A 17,428-nucleotide genomic window follows, 5' to 3' on the forward strand; every position below is an offset into this window, starting at 1 on the left:
TGCTAACTTTCTTCGTCAATGAAGCAGAGAAATCAGGGCAATCATGGTGGAGTCCGAGTGGTTATCAGATTGCCTCGGGCTGCCACCGACTCCTCTGAGTAGACCCCTGCGGCCGCGCTTCGGAAAGTGGTGGATTGCAAATTGCGCTCGTAATACTACGAACTACCTAATAAACGTAAATGAAATCCTCGTTCTTCAGATCCGTCGTATCCAGGAACCCCTTGTCCACGCCGTTCTGCCCCCCCGCCGCTCCGGCATCCTCCACCTCCAGGGCCTTGCTGGCCTGCAGCTTCTCCTTCCCCAGCATGGACTCATCCACAACCTGTGCATTCTTGCCGACTGCTTCCCGCTTCTTTGCGTGGCGTCTGTTGAGCCTGTAGAGGTATGCGTCTGCGAGTCTACCAGTTGTTAGGATGGACTTGATTCTTCAGAAGTATAGCCAGCCACAGCGGACGGACGTACATAGCGATAATAGCAACGAGGATGAACATGACCAGGTTTGAAATCAGGCCCGGGCGGTATTCAGGCGCCTGGTCGAGGGAGTATAGCTGGGGGCCGATGACCTGCACAGTGACCATATATCAGCAACTCACTCAAAATTTATTACGGCTTGACGAGGCCCGGGGGCGTGAGACGCACATTCCCCGTACACATCCCAATCAGCACAACGGCAGAGGTACACTTCCTCTTCGTGTCCCCGGCCGTATTCTGCGCTTCCCATGCATATACCAGCGGCGTGATTCCCGCGAGGCACGATACCTGTCTTGTTAGCACCATCACTTCCTCTCTTGTGCTGTGCTCTCCTGGAGTAAAAGTAGGATGACGGAGCATACAAGATAGTACCCAAAAAGAAGAACCCCCTTTTGCTCCCTCGACACAGTAAGCAACAGGATCGTCCCGACGGCCGCGACGGCCGCAATCCCCGCGATGACGAGCCCCTTCGTCCGCAGCCTCGTGGCCAGCCACCCGCCCCCGAGAATCACCACGATCTGCACAGCGCCAAAGGGCAAGTTGAACAGGATCGCGTCGAAATTCTCGTATCCGAAGGAGGTGATGATCAAGCTGCCGAACGTGCTGATGCCCCCGCTTGGGATTCTACATTTCCAACACGTGTTAGATCATGCCATGCCATGCCATGCCGGTATATGCCAGTATGTGAAACGACATCTAGAGCCGAGGGAGGGGAGAGGACGCACGAGATCGAGATAATCAGCAAAAACCAAATCCACGTCTTGACGTCGTACAGCGTCTCCCAGACGTGGTCCCAGCGCCACTCTCGCGAGATGATGCCCATCTGGTTTGCGCGGAGGCGCTCGACCGCGACGACCTTCTCGCGCTCGTGCAGGAATTTGGCCTCCATTGGAGAGTCCGGCATGAAGATGAGGACAAGGAGAGAGTAGACGACGGTTAGGAGGCCGCAGAGCATGAAGATTGTCTGCTGTCGTTAGCTGTCGTTTGAAAGTGGGCTTGGGGACGGTCTACCTGGTACGAGTACAGGGTGTCGCTGTGGATGTGGCCGAGGCCGTACGTGAAGAGACTCCCGACCTGGCTGGTTAGATGGCGTACTACACTTGTGGGAGGGAGCGTACGATTGCAGTGACGCCGTTCATTGAGTTCCACAGTGCAGCTCTCCTGTTGAAGTCAGCCATCTCGTTACGCATGAGGCGTATAGGGGGGACTACCATGTCTGCTCGCCTCTCCGCCACCACATCTGCGTGACAGCAATACACGAAGGCGCTTCACATCGTCAGATCTAGCCCTCAGATACGATTTCATATCAAGATGCATGCATACCAATCATCGACTCAAACGCTCCCAAACAAAACCTCAGCCCTAATAAACTCGGGAAATCCGTACAAGCCGCCATAATCGCCAACGAGCTCCCCCACAGGAATATCGCTGCCGCAATCACCTTCCCCGTCGGCAGCTTCACCAGCACCAGCGCCGCAATCGGCTGCATGACCAGCTGCGCCAGGTACAGGATCGACCCCAGCCACGAGTACTGCTGTCCGACGAGATGCGCATCCTCGACGAGCCCGAAGATCGACACGTACGAGAGCGACGACTTGTCGAGCTGCTGGAAGAAGTACGCGCCCAGGAGGAGCGGGAGCACGCGCAGGTCGATGCGCCGGAGGACTTTCTTCTCCTCTTCTGGTGTGAAGGTGTGGTCGCCGCTGACGGTCGCCAGGAACTGGGCGGCTTTTTCGCCGCGGGGGATGGCTTCGATGCGTGTTTCGACGGCGGGCGTGATGGTTTCTGCATCTGCATCTGCCTCTGCCTGTGCCACTGCTCGGGGGTTTGCGCTCATCTTGCCGGGTTTACTGGGGCTTGCAAGGACAGTATCGCAGAACGAGAGGCTCGCCCGGCGTACACGCGGTTTATACCCGTCGGCGATTTATTCCCCGGACAAGTTCCCCATTGTCGCTTGACTCTCCAAGGCAGGGATCGATTGGTATGCTGCGGTGGTGCAGGATTCGCCAAGGGATGTTATGCTAGGGTTGGGGGAGCTGCATACCCCAGGTGTCCCTCCCCGCATCGAGTCCAAGGCTCTCATTCACGGAAAATCGGCGACGATCTGTCGGTCTTCCATTCAGCCTGTTCGCACAACTCCTCTTTGTAGTCTAGTCGATGCCCGCGTTAAGAGTCCCTCGGAGTGTCTTCGGGGCCTGTCACCCCGAGCCCCTCACTACGTCGCTACACAGTATATCTTCACCCTCATCAGAGAACCACCTTGTCTCCGTCAAGCCTAGCCTCCAGGCAAACAAAAGGCACAATGCCCAAGAAATATGCACTGGTCGGCACCGGCGGCCGCGCCATATTCTTCTACACCGCAATCGTCAAGGACTTCGCCCATACCGCCTCCCTCGTCGCCTTCTGCGACACAAACCAGACCCGTCTGGACTACGCAAACGCCCGCCTCGAGGGCCTCGGACACCCGCGCATCCCGACATACCTGGCCTTCTCGAACTCGACTTCGACCTCGACCTCGACGACAGGCGGCTTCGACGCGATGATCCGCGAAACGCAGCCAGACGAAGTCATCATCACAACAATCGACCGCACGCACAACATCTACATCACGCGCGCCCTCGAGCTAGCCTGCAACGTGATAACCGAGAAACCGATGACGATCGACGCGCCGCGATGCCGCGAGATCCTGTCGGCCGTCGAGCGCACAGCCAAAACAGTGCGAGTAACCTTCAACTACCGCTACGCGCCGCACAACACGAAGATCCACTCGCTGCTGGGCGCGGGGGCCATCGGGACCGTCTACTCGGTGCACTTCGAGTGGCTGCTCAACACGCAGCACGGGGCGGACTACTTCCGGCGGTGGCACCGCGACAAGCGGAATAGCGGGGGGTTGCTGGTGCACAAGGCGACGCACCATTTCGACCTGGTGAATTTCTGGCTGCGCAGTCGGCCCGAGAGTGTTGTGGCGATGGGGGACTTGCGGTTCTACGGGCGTGAGAATGCAGAGCGGAGGGGGGAGACGAGGTTCTATGGGCGGGCGTTTGGAGGGGGGGAGGCTGCGCGCGGGGACCCCTTTGCGCTGCATCTTGACCGCAATCAGCAGCTGAAGGCGATGTATCTGGATGCGGAGAGGGAGGACGCGTATTATCGCGACCAGTCGGTGTTCTCGGACGGGATTAGCATTGAGGATACGATGGGGGTCATGGTGCGGTATCGGTCTGGGGCGGTGCTGACGTATAGTCTGACGGCGTATGCGCCGTGGGAGGGGTTCAGGGTGATGTTTAATGGGAGTAAGGGGCGGCTGGAGGTGGAGGTGGTCGAGCAGTCGTATGTCAATTCTGGGGGGGAGCAGAGTCTCGAGGGGGCGCTGGAGTCGCGGTCGATACTGCTGCGGCCGCACTTTGGGAAGCCGGTTGAGATCGAGATTCCCGAGGGCAGTGGAGGGCATGGGGGTGGCGATCCGGAGCTGTTGAATGATTTGTTTGGCGAGACACCGGGCGACGATCCGTATCGAAGGGCTGCGTCGCATGTCGACGGGGCGTTGTCGATTCTCACGGGGATAGCTGCGAATCAGTCGATGCGGACGGGGCAGGTGGTGCATGTTGACGATATTCTGAAGATTGATTGAGAGAAAGGCCTGGTGGGTAGACAGATACAAATACCAGATGGATGGATATCAATTGGAGAGTTCATACTGTATTCAAACACTGTCTACAGCTGCTAGGGCTCAGTCATGGAATAGTAAGGATGTGCCATTGCGTAACAATCAATAGAACCAGCATTGTACAGCCAGCAGTTACCCACTCAGGATCTGGTCCGCAATCTTCTCAGCGAGCATATCTACCTTGGTTAGCTTTGTTCCAAATATAAAACAGAGGATACGTACACACAGAAGACTGGGGATGCCCCGGAGGAAGAAACGGGAATGCGCTGGCATCAACAACCCTCAACTTCTTCACCCCAAACACCCTCGCTTGACTGTCGACAACGGCCAACGGGTCACTGGCGACTCCCATCTTGCAAGTGCACGCCGGATGCCAGAGCGTCATGACGTTGTTTCGAATCCAGTTTAGGATTTGCGCGTCCTCCTGGGTTGCGATGCCCGGGGAGTATTCGTTGCCGATGACGACCGGGCTCATCTGTTCGCTCGCGAAGGCTTGTCGAATTCGCCTGAACATGGCGACAGCGAGTTCCTGATCTGCCTTCGTGGCGAGCCAGTTCGGGTTGATGACCGGGGGGTCGGATGTGTCTGCGGATTGGAGCGAGATGTTTCCTCGGGAGGTTGGGGCGATGAGGACACCCAGGATAGAGGCATACTGGTATCCGTCTTTGGGCTGGTTGGTCAGGAGGTTCGAGAAGTTCCCGACGTATCCAGCGCCGGACATGTACTGCGGTAGTCAGTTCAAGTTCGAAGACGGAATGGATGAAGAATACCTCAGCCTCCGGCCAGTCATCGGGAAACGCGGCAAGAGCTTGCTGCGTCCCAGAGGAGAAGTCAGAGCGCAAGTCTGCTGGGATCTTCTCCCAGGCAATGAAATCGGCAACTGGATTTGTGAGCGGCCCTGTATGGCTTATGATATACTCAAGGGACCTTGCTGCCAAATAACCGAAGTCATTGGCGAGCCTGGTGAATGTCTCGACATTGACCCGATAGCTCGGTGCGAAGAAAGGATGATCCCACAGGTTCTGGCCAACGCCAGGCAGGTCAGAAACAACAGGAATGTGATGGCGTCGCAGCTCATCGGCAGGCCCAACACCAGACACCATCAAGAGTTGCGGCGACTGAAAGGCTCCCCCGGATACGATGATCTCCCTCGACGCGGTGATGTTTGACAGAGTGCCCCATGAATCGGCTACCTGCACCCCAACCGCGTTCTTCTGCGCGTCAAACAGAATCTTTTTTGCCAGAGTCCGGTCAAAGACTGTGAGGGTCGTCGAAGTGGCGGAATCCAAGTACGACGACGCAGAGCTGCTCCGAGACTGATCACTCGCCTTGATAGTCGACGTGCAGTACTGGGAGCCGTTCAGATGACCGCTGTTGAAGTCTGCAGCCTCTGGCAGTCCAATAGCATCCATCCCCAGCTTCATCCATGTAGAGAAGGGCATCGCGAAGTCGGAGTAGGAGACCTCGAGCGGTCCGTTGCCGGCTGCGAAGGAATTCTCGTTATACTGCACAGTGGCATTCTCCAGCCGCGACGTCGTGTTCGGGGGAGTGAAATGCGCATTCCGCTTGTAGTAGGGCAAGACCCGCTCGAATGTGTAGCTCTCATCGTCAACGGCCTGGGCCCACTGCGCCAGAGACTCTATCGTCGGTCTATATCAGTCAGTATCGAACCGAAAACAGCTGATGTGCAGTGTCAAACCTCTGGTAAACCATGAAATTGAACGCCGACCTAGACCCCTCAGCACGAAACCCTAATTAGCAGAAGTCCTTGACACTCACGACCCCCCCAGACACTTCCCCCTCGCAAAGTGCACCCTCCGCCCATTCGCATTCGGCTGCGGTGCTGTCACAAACCCCCAGTCCGCAGGCATGTTCGTTTCCGGATCCGATCCCACGGGAAGAACATCTGCCCCCGGGATGGCAGCCAGCGGCCAGGAACTCTCATAGCGTGTCCCTGCCTCGATGAGCGCTACGCTCCGCGATGCTTCGGCGAGACGGGCGGCGAGGGCGGCGCCGGCGGTGCCCCCTCCGACGACGACGTACTCGAAGGTCTGCGCCGCGGCGGTGGAGAGGGTCCAGAGGGCCAGGGCTAAGGATGATCGATAGAATGATAACATGATGGAAGGAAGAATACACTGGTCTGGCAGCCTCGCAGCATCTGAAAAGCTTTTGGAACAATAAATACGAAAATCTTGGGGCATCCAGGGAATGGGCGACTTATAGGGCAACAGCGACTGGCGTCGGAGGGTATCTGGAGGTGTTGTGCGACTCAACCTTTGCTCATCGAGAGAGCCGAGGATTCTCTGATTCACGAGCGATGATGGTCCACTGGTAAAGACAATGTCGAAACAGGGTGTCGACCTGCAATGGTTGTTGGTGATGGATCAATTCATTCGCTGACGATATGAGGATCGGCCGGTCTATTGCTTTGTTACTTCTTCAACATTGCTTTACCTTTTTTTCCAAGGTTTTGTATTTACTTTGCTTATTCGATGGTTCCTTCCTCAGAGAGGTAATATCAAGGCCTATCACAGCTTTCTTCCAGGTATAAATATCACCAGATAGACTTAGCAAGGCAGACTCTCTTCTGTTTTCATCCCATTATTATTGATTACTTACTTCCGCGACTAGTCATCCTGAATCTCCCTGTAGCTCGCACCTCCGTGGCTCTGACAGGTTTAAACGTGGTCGAAGTGAAATGCAACTGGATGGGAGGCTTCACGGAGCTCTGGCACTCCCGAGGCACGATCCAACACCCTCCACAGTCCGTCCCCATCGTCCCAGCCAGGCGAGAGGAGGATCTGAGAAGAACCGAACTGTGCCCGTGCGGTGTCTGTGAAGCTTTTGGCTCCGTAATCAAGGCTGACTGGTGATCACGACGTTCCACGCGTGATTTGCTGGTTTACCGTCGATCTCTGGTTTCAGGAAGGACAAGCTCATCTGCGATACAAGGATTCCCTCGGTTCCTCTTGCCTTGTGTCTGTGAGATGCTATGTGCTGCCAATTATTCCGTCAAAAGTTGAACTGATCAACTTAGACACCTCTCAAACAGATGAACCCCAGACCCAACAACAACACTGCCCTCCCCCCTCCCACGTCCAGGCAAACTAACAACAGCCTCACTATTCGGCGGCACCCTAACAGCCAACCTGAACACCTCACACCCCTCATTCCCCCCTTCAATAACCCACCGACTCTCAACAGCGCCATACCCCGTCACAAACTGCACATCCGCCCGCGTCAGCCCACCCCCCAGCCTCACATCCACAGCAAACCTCCTCCATCCGGGCTCAAGCGGCTTCAACCCGCCGATATTCTCGTGCATCCAGCTCCCCACACTCCCGACCGAGTAGTGGTTGAACGAGGTCATCGACCCCGGGTTCACGCTGCCGTTGGGAAGCATGCTGTCCCAGCGCTCCCAGGTTGTGGTCCCGTTCATGACGACCTGGAAGAGCCACCCAGGCACCTCCTGCTGGGTGAGCATGGAGTAGAATGTCGAGGTGGCGTTGTACTTGGAGAGGGCGTGGCCGAGGAGGTGGGTTCCTGCGAAGCCCGTGCCGACTTTATTTTCGTTTGCGGCGATTATCTTCTGCAGCCGGGACACGGCGGAGGTGTAGTGGGCTGGGCTGGAGAAGAGGTCGAAGTACAGCGGGAGGGTGAGACCTGTTTGGGTTTCGTTGGCGACGGTGCCGTTTGAGGAGATCCAGGCGGATTGGAAGGCGCGGGTGAGATCTGCCCGATCTTGGGCGTATTTGGCTGCGTGGTCTGAAAGATCCAGGTACGACGAGATATTGGCGAGAAGCTCGGTACTGTGGATCAGGTACGCGTCCGCGACGAGGTATTTACTTGTTGTCGCTGCACCTGCGTCCTCCGGCGGTGCAAGGGGGTCTAGCCAGTCTCCGTACTGGAAGGACGAGCGGTTCCAGAGCCCGACTTCATTGCGCGGGATGCCCTTGTCGATCCAGACCTGGGCACCCGGGTACTGTTCGCGGAGCAGGGCTTTGTCGCCGTAGGTTTGGAAGAGGGCCCAGGGGACGGCGATGATGGCGTCGCCCCAGATGGCGGATGCGTCGTTGGGGCCGAGGATATTGGGGATCACGGCGGGGGGTCCATCTATCTTAGGGATCAGCTATATGCCATTCGCATTCGTTTTTTTTTTTCTCGCAAAAGTTTGGGTAGGGCGTACAGTTGTTCCCAAGCTGCTCGGAGTATGCATCCTTCAACCATCCACGCAGGAAGCCAGCGGTATTGTAGATGAAGTTCGCGGTCCGCGAAAATGCATGGATATCCCCCGTCCAGCCCAAGCGCTCATCACGCTGGGGACAGTCAGTCGGGAGACTGAGGAAGTTCCCCCTCATCGACCAAAGGATGTTGTCGTGGAGCTTGTTCAGGAGGGGGTCCGAACAGCTAAAGAAGCCGGTCTGCTCCATATCGCTGTGGACGACGATCGCGGTGACAGAGTCGGCATTCAACTCAGTCTCTTCAGGCCAGCCGTCGACCTGCACGTATCGGAATCCGTGGAAGGTGAACGATGGCTCCCATTCTTGTTCTTCGCCGGAGAGGGTGATGTTGTCTGTTGCTTTGGCGGTGCGAAGGGGTCGGGTTGCGACTTCGCCGTTTTCCATAACTACTCATATTAACATTCGTGACTTAATGGGGAAAAGATTGAACGGATACCTTCCGTATGAACGAACTGGATGCTGCTCCCCTTTGGCCCCTTCACGCGGATGCGCAGCCACCCGACCAGATTCTGACCAAAGTCGAGGACCGTCTTCCCAGAAGCACTGGAGAAGACGTTCTCCAACTTCCGCTCCTCGATCCGTCTCACAGGCGGAGCATCAGGAGAAGCCAGGACGCTCTTGTCAAAGTCCACCGCATGGGTACCCAGCCAGTCAGACGCATCATAGCCTGGCGAATCCCACCCGGTCAGCTCAAGCATAGAATCATACGTCTCGCCATCGTATATCTCAGACGAGATAATCGGCCCCGTCGACGACTGCCACGTATCATCACTGCGGATGTACGTCTTCGTGCCGTCGGACGTCGTCACAGAAAGCAGGCAGAGCACACCGAGACTATCGCCGTAGATATCACGCAGACTTTCCCAGGACAGCCGTCCAGAATACCAGCCCGGCCCAACCGTAACGCCAATGGTATTTTCACCAGCATGGAGCTGCTCCGTCACATCATACGTGTTATACTCATGCCGGTACTGATAAGACTGCCAGCCCGGCGCAAGGACGCGGTCTCCCACGCGCTCGCCATTTAAACGAGCCTCGTACACACCCAACGCGGTGATATACAGCCTTGCGGCAAGGATCTCCTCGTCAACAGCAAAATCCTTCCGGAAGTATATCGGCCGATGGGTCGCATTCACCTCTGTCTCCCGGTCGGACACGATCGCCGCAGCGTCCTGCCAGTCCTCGGGGCTCAGCAGGCCCGCTTCAACCGTGACGGGGTCGGACCACGGCGTATTGGGACCGTTGCCGTGGCCGTTGCCGTGGCTGTGGCCGAACGAGCGCACGCGCACGGTAGCTTCTTCGCCGGAGGCCAGGGGGTCAGCCGGCCAGGGAACGAGGACCGAGTCGGAGGAGTTGACGTGGAAGGTGTGCGCATTCGCGTTTCCCTCCGCAGGTCGCTTGATTTCGAGTTCGTAGGCGCCTTGGAACCAGTTTGAGACGGTGCCGTCGAAGCGCCAGGAGATTCGGGGCTCCGGCTCCCCGATCCCTAGGGCGGTGCGGTGGTGCTCGAAGGAGACTTGGGCGATTGAGAGAGCCATGTTGCCCGTTTGTGCATGAGCAAGGAGTTCCGAGTTTCGAGTTTCCAGACGGAATCCCTCGCCATTTTGAGAGGCCGGGAGGTGGAGGCAGGTCGGGTAATCCCTGGGGTAATGATACGCCGAGCTCTTCGTCTTAGCGTTGCTTGACGAGACCTTTCTGGGGGTTTCTCCAGCATAGTTCCAGTTCTCCCCGCATTTTGGAGACAATCCCTGCAGATTGGGGAAGCGAGCCTCTCGCTCGGCGTGCAAAAGCCCGACAATGTGGTATTCGGCAGTCGTCCGTTGGAAAGCAACTTGAAGTGGGGTTCTTCGGTAATCCCAGAATGCTGGTGGCACTTGTCACTGTCTGTTTGCTGTAAGAAGAGCGTGATTAGGGTTGAGTCGAATTCGAAGACTTTACCACGAGGACATGGAGGCAATGCCTCAGCCGGGCTGCATATGAATCATAAATTGGATTCAAATTCTCAGCAATGGGGTTGTGGTTTAGGGGTATAACATTCCGTTTGCATGGAAAGTGCTGTCTCGGAAAGGTCCGGGGTTCGATTCCCCGCGACTCCATCTTTTTTTCTTCTTTCTATTTTCCCTTCCACGTCTCTCTTGGTCGTCGCATTCTTGATTTGTCTTCTTGTGTCAGCCTCGGCCTGCAATTGACGTCTCTTTGTTGAACAGACCGAGGATGCCAAGCCTTGACGCTCTCAACACTCCTCGATTTGGATAGCCAAAGCGTTGAATACGAAGCTGACCTTGGGACAACAATCTTTAAAAACTATAAATACAGGTTAAACTCATATTTTTTGCTCTTTTACAGAGAACTTCGACTCCTCTCACCAAATCCACCTCCGAAAATGACGTACAAAGGAAGCTGCCACTGCGGCGCCGTCAAATTCACCTTCACACTGGAGCCCCCCATCGAGGAGCAAGAGGTCGTCAGCTGCAATTGCAGCATGTGCCTACGTAACGGGTATCTGCTCGTCTACGCCAAGGCATCAGACGTGACGCTCGATTTCCCTGAGGACGCAGTGAAAGTATGTACCCAACCCTAGGTTCTTCATGCAACGAAAAGCAGCTCACGACGAGTCAAGTCGTACAAATTCAACACGAAGCAATACCCGCACTACTTCTGCACGACCTGCGGCTCGAGTGTCTTTGCCAAGGGCCCTGAGGCGAGCAATGTGATGGCTGTGAATGTTGGTCTCCGTTGTCCGTGAATTCTCAACGAGATGCTGAAATTCTTCTAGGTCCGTGTGGTTGAGGGCGTTGACATCGATAAGCTGAAGCTGAAGCGTGTCAATGGGAAGGATGTCTGAAGCCAGCTGCCTTGTCTGTATATAATGAGCGGAGGGACTCCGTGTCTAGCGATAGGTAGACAGACAGATATCTCTTGAACAATGTGGATCGGAAGTTCTTCCCCGCGTCCCCCCAACATCTGCATGCATATCAAGACGGCCAGCCCGTGGAGTTGCAACTCCAACGCATCGACCTGCCGGAAGGGGAAGCCCTTGACGATCCCGACGTCGCCTCCGAGAGAAGCAGGATTCATGCCGAGTCGCCCTTTTTGACTAGCAGTGACATCGTAACATTTCTTGGAATCATGCTTGAAGCATTTCCTCCTTCGCGACCCACTCAGCGGACCAGACCGAACCGCCCAGATTCCGATCGCTGAATTTTCCACGCGGCCAACGTCTTGACTTTATAACCGTGCGCGTCGCAGTCAGAGATGTCTTGAGAAGCACGAAAGCACGATGGACGCGAATTCTAAGAAGCCGGTCGAGGCGGGCGACCAGAGCCTCGAAGATGAAGAAGACCTCGCTGCCATGGGCCACGTCCAGGCTCTCTCGCGCAAATTCAACCTCTGGAGCATGCTCGCTCTCGCGTTCTGCGTTCTTGGTACTCGACTCGGCGACCAGCGGTATGGACTTGCTTGTGCTAACTTGACCAGGCACGTACTCGACCTTTGCGCAGGGCCTCTCCAGTGGACTGACCAACGGTGCTTCCATCACGATCCTCTGGGGCCTCGTCTTGGTTACCGTGTGTAATCTATGCGTCGCTGTCTCCCTCGGCGAGCTCACTAGCAGCATGCCTACAGCGCTCGGGCAAGCATACTGGGTCTGTCGCCTCTGGGATACGCAGTCTGGTCGCTTTGTTTCCTATATCTGCGCGTGGATCAACACGTTCGGCTGGTGGACCCTGACCGCGTCGCAAGTCGCCTTCATGACTGAATTCCTGCTGGGGATGAAAGTCATGTTCGACCCGGGATGGGACGGCGCGGGCAAGGGCTGGCTGCAGTTCGTCGTCTATGTTGGCGTCGTGTTTGTCCTGACGATCGTCAATGTCGTCAGCTGTCGGAGAGAGCAGGTCCTGCCGTGGCTGAACAACTTTGTCGGCGTCTGGTTCACGGCGCTCTTCGTCATTCTGTCGCTGGCGCTTCTCATCTCTGTGCGTGTACGGCCCGGCCTGTCTTTCCAGCCCGCGTCGTTTGTTTTCGGGCAGTGGATGAACCAGACTGGCTGGTCGGATGGGATTGTCTGGTTTACAGGTCTTGTTCAGGCAGCGTATGGACTGACGGCGTTCGACGCCGTCATCCACATGGTCGAGGAGATGCCCAGTCCGCGTCGTAATGCACCCAGAGTCATCTGGCTGGCCGTGCTGCTGGGCGCCATCACAGGGTTCATCTTCATGCTCATCTGCCTTTTCTGTATCCAGAACATTGACAGTGTCGTCGACGCCGACCTCCCATTTATCGAGCTCATGAAGGAGACAGTCGGCTTACAAGGTGCGGCGGCCCTGCTTGCCCTCTTCATCTTCAACGGCCTCGGCCAAGGCATCAGCATTCTCACCACAGCCTCCCGACTAACCTGGGGCTTTGCGCGAGACGGCGGCTTCCCCTGGAGCGCATACTTCGCACTCATCGATCCAACCTGGAAAGCCCCCGTGCGCGCCCTCTGGCTGCAGGGCCTCCTCATCGCCCTCGTGGGCATCCTCTACCTCTTCGCCAGCACTGTCCTCGAAGCCATCCTCAGCGTAAGCACAATCGCCCTAACCGTCTCCTACGGAATCCCCATCGGCGCACTCCTCTTCGTCGGCCGCGACCGATTACCGCCGGGAGGCCCCTTCCGCCTCGGCCGCTGCGGGAAACCCGTGAACTGGATCAGCATCGTGTACTGTGTGGTGACGACGGTCTTCTTCTTCTTCCCGGGCGGGCCGGACCCGGCGGCCGCGGACATGAACTACGCGATTGCGGTGTTTGGGGTCATGCTGGTTGTGGCGCTGGGGTTCTGGGTTGTGCGGGGGAAGCGCACGTATCTCCGGACGGAGGATGCGGTTGCGCAGATGATTTATGCGAGGCGCTTGGAGAGGGAGGCAGGAGAAGGCGTAAAGTGACGCAGCCCGTCGAGGACTGCGCCTCACGGGTCCTGTTGTATTTATTCAGCAGCCCTGATGTGGTGGTGATCGGGAACTTATACATGGGCACATTGTCCAAACCTGTGGAGATAACAGACTGCAGACAAAACCAAAGTATCATTTGATATTTTGGTGCAGCGGTCAAGAAAACCTACCTTGGAATACAGTTTCGCATGCCTAAATAAGCTGAGTACCGCCACATATATTTATATATAAACAACCATTCAGTCAATTTCCATGGTACAAAATCTACAAAATCCTATACTCTAGTTTCTCATTTAACCAAATCTGACCCCGCTCACCTTGCCCGAATTGTTTCCAATCTGGAAGCCAGAGTTCGGCCCGGTAAAGACCACGCTGTTGGTGTATGTGGCGCTCGACTGGATGACTTTGACGACCGTGTCATTCAGCATCTTGTCGCCCACAGCGACCTCCTTCAGTCGCGCCAGAGCGTTGTTGCTGGTGTTCAGCTGCGACACCTCTTCCTCGCACAGCTTGCGCTGTTCCTCCTGGATGCCGGGAAAGAGATCGATCAACCCGTCGACCAATTCGGTGAGGTCCTCGATCAGTCGGGCGAAGTTCTTCTCGTCGTTGATGGTCCATTCGTCCTGCTCCAGGTCGGACTTGCCCTGCCGCTGCTTGGCCAGATCCTCCATCTTCTTGTGGATGGAGGCCGAGATGCTGTCGAGCTCTTTGGCCGGGTCCAGCACCGATGTCGCCGCGGCATTGTTGCCCCCACGGCGCCTCTTGGGTTTTGAGGCCGTCTCGGCATTGGCAAAGAGCTCCAGGATCTGGTCCAGGAGCTCTTGGACCTGCTCTCGATCCTCGGGCGCAAGCTTCGTCATCTCGGGCGATTGACCGTTGGCCACGTTCGCCAGGCCCACGGATTTCCCCCAGCGCGTCAGGCGGAGCCGTACCACGTCCAGCTTCAGCAGGCTGGTCTGAAAGCTGGAGCCCAGATTGGCGCCCATTTGAATATACCCGAAGCTTTGCACCGCGTCGTTGAAGACCCGCGACTGCTCGCTCAGCATCTCCAACATGGCGTCCTGCTTCGCGTCCAGTTGCTGGTTCTGTTCGATGATGGTCCCCGTGTCGGCTTGGATGGCTGCGGTGCGCTCGTCGAGCAGCGTCACCCGCGCGACGACGAAGTCGACCTTGCCATCCATGCACTGGACCACCTCGTCCACGACTTCCACCGTCCGCAGCGTGGCCAGACCCACCGCTTGGGTGAAGTCATTCACGGCTTCCTCCATCGTCTTGATGGCGTCCGACAGAGCGCCGTCTGATCCGTCGACTAGACTGCTAAACCACTTCTCTAGAGGGTCCACCGTCATCAGCCGCCGAGGCCCACAGCTCCAGGAGAACCTTTGGAAACCACCACTACTTACTAAATCGTTTTTTCTGGGCGTATTCCTGGGCCACGGAGCAGATGGTCAGCATGCCCGAGAAGACGCGAGCGACACAGCGCTGGAACGGCCCGAGCTGGGGCGTTCGGCTCTCGATTATCGTCAGTCGGTCAAAGAACCGAGAGGTGAACTCGAAAAAGCCCATGACCTTGTCGTAGTCGGCAGACACCGTGGCAAAGGACTACAGGGGGTGTTAGCCAGGGGAACCAGGTGATTGATTCTTGCTTCTTCTTCTTCTTCTTCTTCTTCTGGCTGGTCGGAGGACTATCCAATACGTACCTCCATGACCTGCCCAAATGCTGTGAAAATCAAGCTGGCCGGCATGGCCGGGGGAAACGCCTATATATCCACCGTCAGTTATTTAGTTTCCAACCCGCTTCTTCACGCACGGTGCGAAGTAAGTAAGTTCAGGACGCGCAACGCACCGATGCGGCGCCGCCAACCACTTGGATCGTGTTGACGACCTTTTCAATCAACCCCATGTTGTTTTTGAACGCGGTCCGCACATTGTCGGTTTTGGACTTGTCGTGCCGGAATTCTTTGAAGTTGTTGGACAGGCCCTCGGTGCCCTTCATGACTTGCTCCATGGTCCTGAACTGGGCGAGGTGCAGGCTCTTCTTCGTCCGCTGCTCATACTCTTGGACGGCGCTCCGCCACAGTTGCGCGAGGTCGGATACCTCACTGCTGGTCTGACTCGCCATGGCGACCAAACCAAATCAAACAAAATGATACGACACGAAACGGAAAGATGTGAATAAACGACGATATCTAAGGGAGAATGGAGTGAGTGCAGTGAGAGAGGCTTGGGGATGATATATTTGACACCTTTGAAACGCGAGACGTTGTCATGTTCCCCGGCGCCACCAGCAGCCCCTCTTTGAGTCGAGTCGCTGCAGGATGTACCCATGCAGAGAGCTGAAAGAAACAATCCTTGTCTGACAGTATCATTTCACAAACGCAACGCACGGCCGAATTGAGAGCTGACAGGTGTCGCCACTATCAACTCCCCCGCCAGCCAGCCACTTGAGTAGGAACCGCCCTCTTTGGCCTCAACACCCTGTATCCGTGCCCGAATGCAACCAAAACGCCTGCAGGGGAAGATAAGAAAGGAAAAAGAAAGAAAAAAACAGGGGGGGGGGGGTGGAGGAGGGCCCAGTCGATGTCGAGAGCGGACTGGTGGTGGGGTATGAATAACCGCAGATATACAAGAAGAGAAGTGTGTAACTATACTTCCGTGAAAGGAATGATGATGCCCGGTTTGAATATTCGTCTAGATTGTGACTTATTCAGGCGAGTCCGGTACAAGCTCTTCATAAAGTACATACATATCATATCGCACTCGAAGAAGCGAGCAATGCAGCCAAAACACTGTATGAACCAAGCAAGTAGCTAAGGCCTTCCAAAGGTGAACCCCTTTATGGTCCCCGCATTCTGGCCCAGTTGCATACCAGAATTGTGGGATCCCGAAAAGGTGGCATTGGACACATTCTGCGGCCCCTTCCCCTCCTCATCGGGAAGCTTGATCTTCGACGCCCACTGCGTCAGAGGCCGCAACACCTTCACGGCGTCCTCGTCCTCCACGGCGTCGTACTGGCTCAACTGGAGCTGAGTGCGCATCAGCCGCCGCGGCTTAGAAGCGCCGGGGACTTTGGCCAGGGCCTCGTCGACGATGATCTTCACGTCATTATCATTATTGTCGCCTAGTTTGCTCCCCTGCCCGCCCCAGAAGGTCTCAATCGCGAACTCGGCGCCGCTGGCTTTGAGCTGCGCAAACCCCTCGGGGATGGAGACGATTTCCGCCAGCTTCTCGCTCAGCTCGGCGTCGCTGGGGGGCGCATCTGTCCCTGTCCCGGCCAGTCGGAAATAGTTGGCAGCGGCTGCTACGGATCCCGCTGTGAACTGCGGTGTTCCGAGCAGTAAGATACCGTGGACACAGCCGATGAACTCCTTTTTGCTTGGATCCTCGTTAGCTATCAGGAGGGCCTAGTAGGTCGAGATATCAACCTCCCGGGTTAGCACCTGACAGTATGGATACACGCGTGGACGGGAAAATCGAAAGGATACCCACGTTCTCCACGACCAGGCCACCGAGACAGTGTGCCACAAATATGATCGGCCGCTCTTCCTATGGTAATTTTTTTTAATATCAGCGAGAGACCAATGCGGAAGGGGAGAAGGGGCTTCCAAGGTTCCAAGGTTGGAGAGGCGAACCGCTTCTTTCTCCGTTCGATAATCCATCACATTGTCGAGCAGGTCGAGAGAAAGGTCGTCGAGGTCGTAACGATCGAAGATGGAATCGACCTTCGCCTTATCCTTATATGTATAGGACAGGATACTGGCGTCAGGGATTTTGCCCGGGAGGATTTTGTCGGGCCAGAAGACCCCTCCCTCCGAGGTCCATGGGTCTTGCGCGCCATGTAAGCCGTGGACAAACACGATGCTATACCCGGTGCTTATCGTGAGTACGGAGATAGGAATCGAATGGGGGTAGAGGTAAACGAAGCTCTTACTCGACCTTGGCCTTGGCCGGTTCCTTGACGCGGGAGATGGGGGCCATTGCAAGGTTGTAGGTGGATGGAGTTCAGTTGGAACAATGGAACCAGGCAACTGATACCGATGAAGAAACAAAGTAGCAGATGAGGAAGAGAGTCTGGCGGGGATAAAATAGTCCCCTTCCAGAGGTAGGGTTATCCTACCTCTCCTACC

The 17,428-nt window shown here is 56.3% G+C and overlaps 8 protein-coding genes and 1 non-coding gene across 9 annotated transcripts; 4 read left to right on the plus strand and 5 right to left on the minus strand.

The window, feature by feature from the left end:
* Positions 1 to 166: 166 nt before the first annotated feature.
* On the minus strand, positions 167 to 2,308 carry BJX67DRAFT_388402 (putative MFS transporter; the record flags this gene model as incomplete). Its single annotated transcript, XM_071034361.1, has 9 exons — positions 167 to 398; positions 463 to 563; positions 640 to 759; positions 834 to 1,086; positions 1,197 to 1,435; positions 1,483 to 1,545; positions 1,590 to 1,632; positions 1,683 to 1,737; positions 1,795 to 2,308. The coding sequence occupies 9 exons, from the start codon at positions 2,306 to 2,308 to the stop codon at positions 167 to 169; spliced, it is 1,620 nt and encodes a 539-aa protein (XP_070885908.1).
* A 198-nt stretch (positions 2,309 to 2,506) lies between these two features.
* BJX67DRAFT_388405 (Gfo/Idh/MocA family protein) lies at positions 2,507 to 4,177 on the plus strand. The gene has a single exon (XM_071034362.1). It carries the CDS (start codon positions 2,774 to 2,776, stop codon positions 4,097 to 4,099), a length of 1,326 nt encoding a protein of 441 aa, XP_070885909.1. The 5' UTR covers positions 2,507 to 2,773; the 3' UTR covers positions 4,100 to 4,177.
* A 90-nt stretch (positions 4,178 to 4,267) lies between these two features.
* Positions 4,268 to 6,252, minus strand: BJX67DRAFT_388407 (GMC family oxidoreductase; the record flags this gene model as incomplete). The annotated part of the gene is made up of 4 exons (XM_071034363.1): positions 4,268 to 4,311; positions 4,358 to 4,859; positions 4,906 to 5,785; positions 5,915 to 6,252. 4 exons carry the CDS (start codon positions 6,250 to 6,252, stop codon positions 4,268 to 4,270), a joined length of 1,764 nt encoding a protein of 587 aa, XP_070885910.1.
* Positions 6,253 to 7,163: 911 nt separating this feature from the next.
* Positions 7,164 to 9,914, minus strand: BJX67DRAFT_381562 (bacterial alpha-L-rhamnosidase-domain-containing protein; the record flags this gene model as incomplete). Its single annotated transcript, XM_071033033.1, has 3 exons — positions 7,164 to 8,248; positions 8,322 to 8,762; positions 8,813 to 9,914. 3 exons carry the CDS (start codon positions 9,912 to 9,914, stop codon positions 7,164 to 7,166), a joined length of 2,628 nt encoding a protein of 875 aa, XP_070885911.1.
* A 472-nt stretch (positions 9,915 to 10,386) lies between these two features.
* On the plus strand, positions 10,387 to 10,472 carry BJX67DRAFT_t56. Its single transcript has one exon. It is a non-coding gene; the product is annotated as a tRNA-Ala (tRNA).
* BJX67DRAFT_354422 (GFA family protein) lies at positions 10,402 to 11,326 on the plus strand. Its single transcript, XM_071029217.1, has 3 exons — positions 10,402 to 10,939; positions 10,997 to 11,101; positions 11,153 to 11,326. The coding sequence occupies exons 1-3, from the start codon at positions 10,760 to 10,762 to the stop codon at positions 11,219 to 11,221; spliced, it is 354 nt and encodes a 117-aa protein (XP_070885912.1). The 5' UTR covers positions 10,402 to 10,759; the 3' UTR covers positions 11,222 to 11,326.
* A 330-nt stretch (positions 11,327 to 11,656) lies between these two features.
* Positions 11,657 to 13,455, plus strand: BJX67DRAFT_388412 (putative amino acid permease family protein; the record flags this gene model as incomplete). The annotated part of the gene is made up of 2 exons (XM_071034364.1): positions 11,657 to 11,801; positions 11,854 to 13,455. The coding sequence occupies 2 exons, from the start codon at positions 11,657 to 11,659 to the stop codon at positions 13,293 to 13,295; spliced, it is 1,587 nt and encodes a 528-aa protein (XP_070885913.1). The 3' UTR covers positions 13,296 to 13,455.
* A 29-nt stretch (positions 13,456 to 13,484) lies between these two features.
* BJX67DRAFT_388416 (prion-inhibition and propagation-domain-containing protein) lies at positions 13,485 to 15,495 on the minus strand. The gene is made up of 4 exons (XM_071034365.1): positions 15,148 to 15,495; positions 15,002 to 15,061; positions 14,705 to 14,903; positions 13,485 to 14,631 (listed from the first exon to the last, which is right to left on the minus strand). Exons 1-4 carry the CDS (start codon positions 15,421 to 15,423, stop codon positions 13,595 to 13,597), a joined length of 1,572 nt encoding a protein of 523 aa, XP_070885914.1. The 5' UTR covers positions 15,424 to 15,495; the 3' UTR covers positions 13,485 to 13,594.
* A 616-nt stretch (positions 15,496 to 16,111) lies between these two features.
* BJX67DRAFT_381566 (uncharacterized protein) lies at positions 16,112 to 17,279 on the minus strand (the record flags this gene model as incomplete). Its single annotated transcript, XM_071033034.1, has 4 exons — positions 16,112 to 16,705; positions 16,791 to 16,847; positions 16,934 to 17,162; positions 17,233 to 17,279. The coding sequence occupies 4 exons, from the start codon at positions 17,277 to 17,279 to the stop codon at positions 16,112 to 16,114; spliced, it is 927 nt and encodes a 308-aa protein (XP_070885915.1).
* Positions 17,280 to 17,428: the final 149 nt, after the last annotated feature.

This window comes from Aspergillus lucknowensis (assembly GCF_044049455.1).
Source record: "Aspergillus lucknowensis strain CBS 449.75 chromosome Unknown BJX67scaffold_22, whole genome shotgun sequence".
Taxonomy (NCBI): Eukaryota; Fungi; Ascomycota; class Eurotiomycetes; order Eurotiales; family Aspergillaceae; genus Aspergillus; species Aspergillus lucknowensis.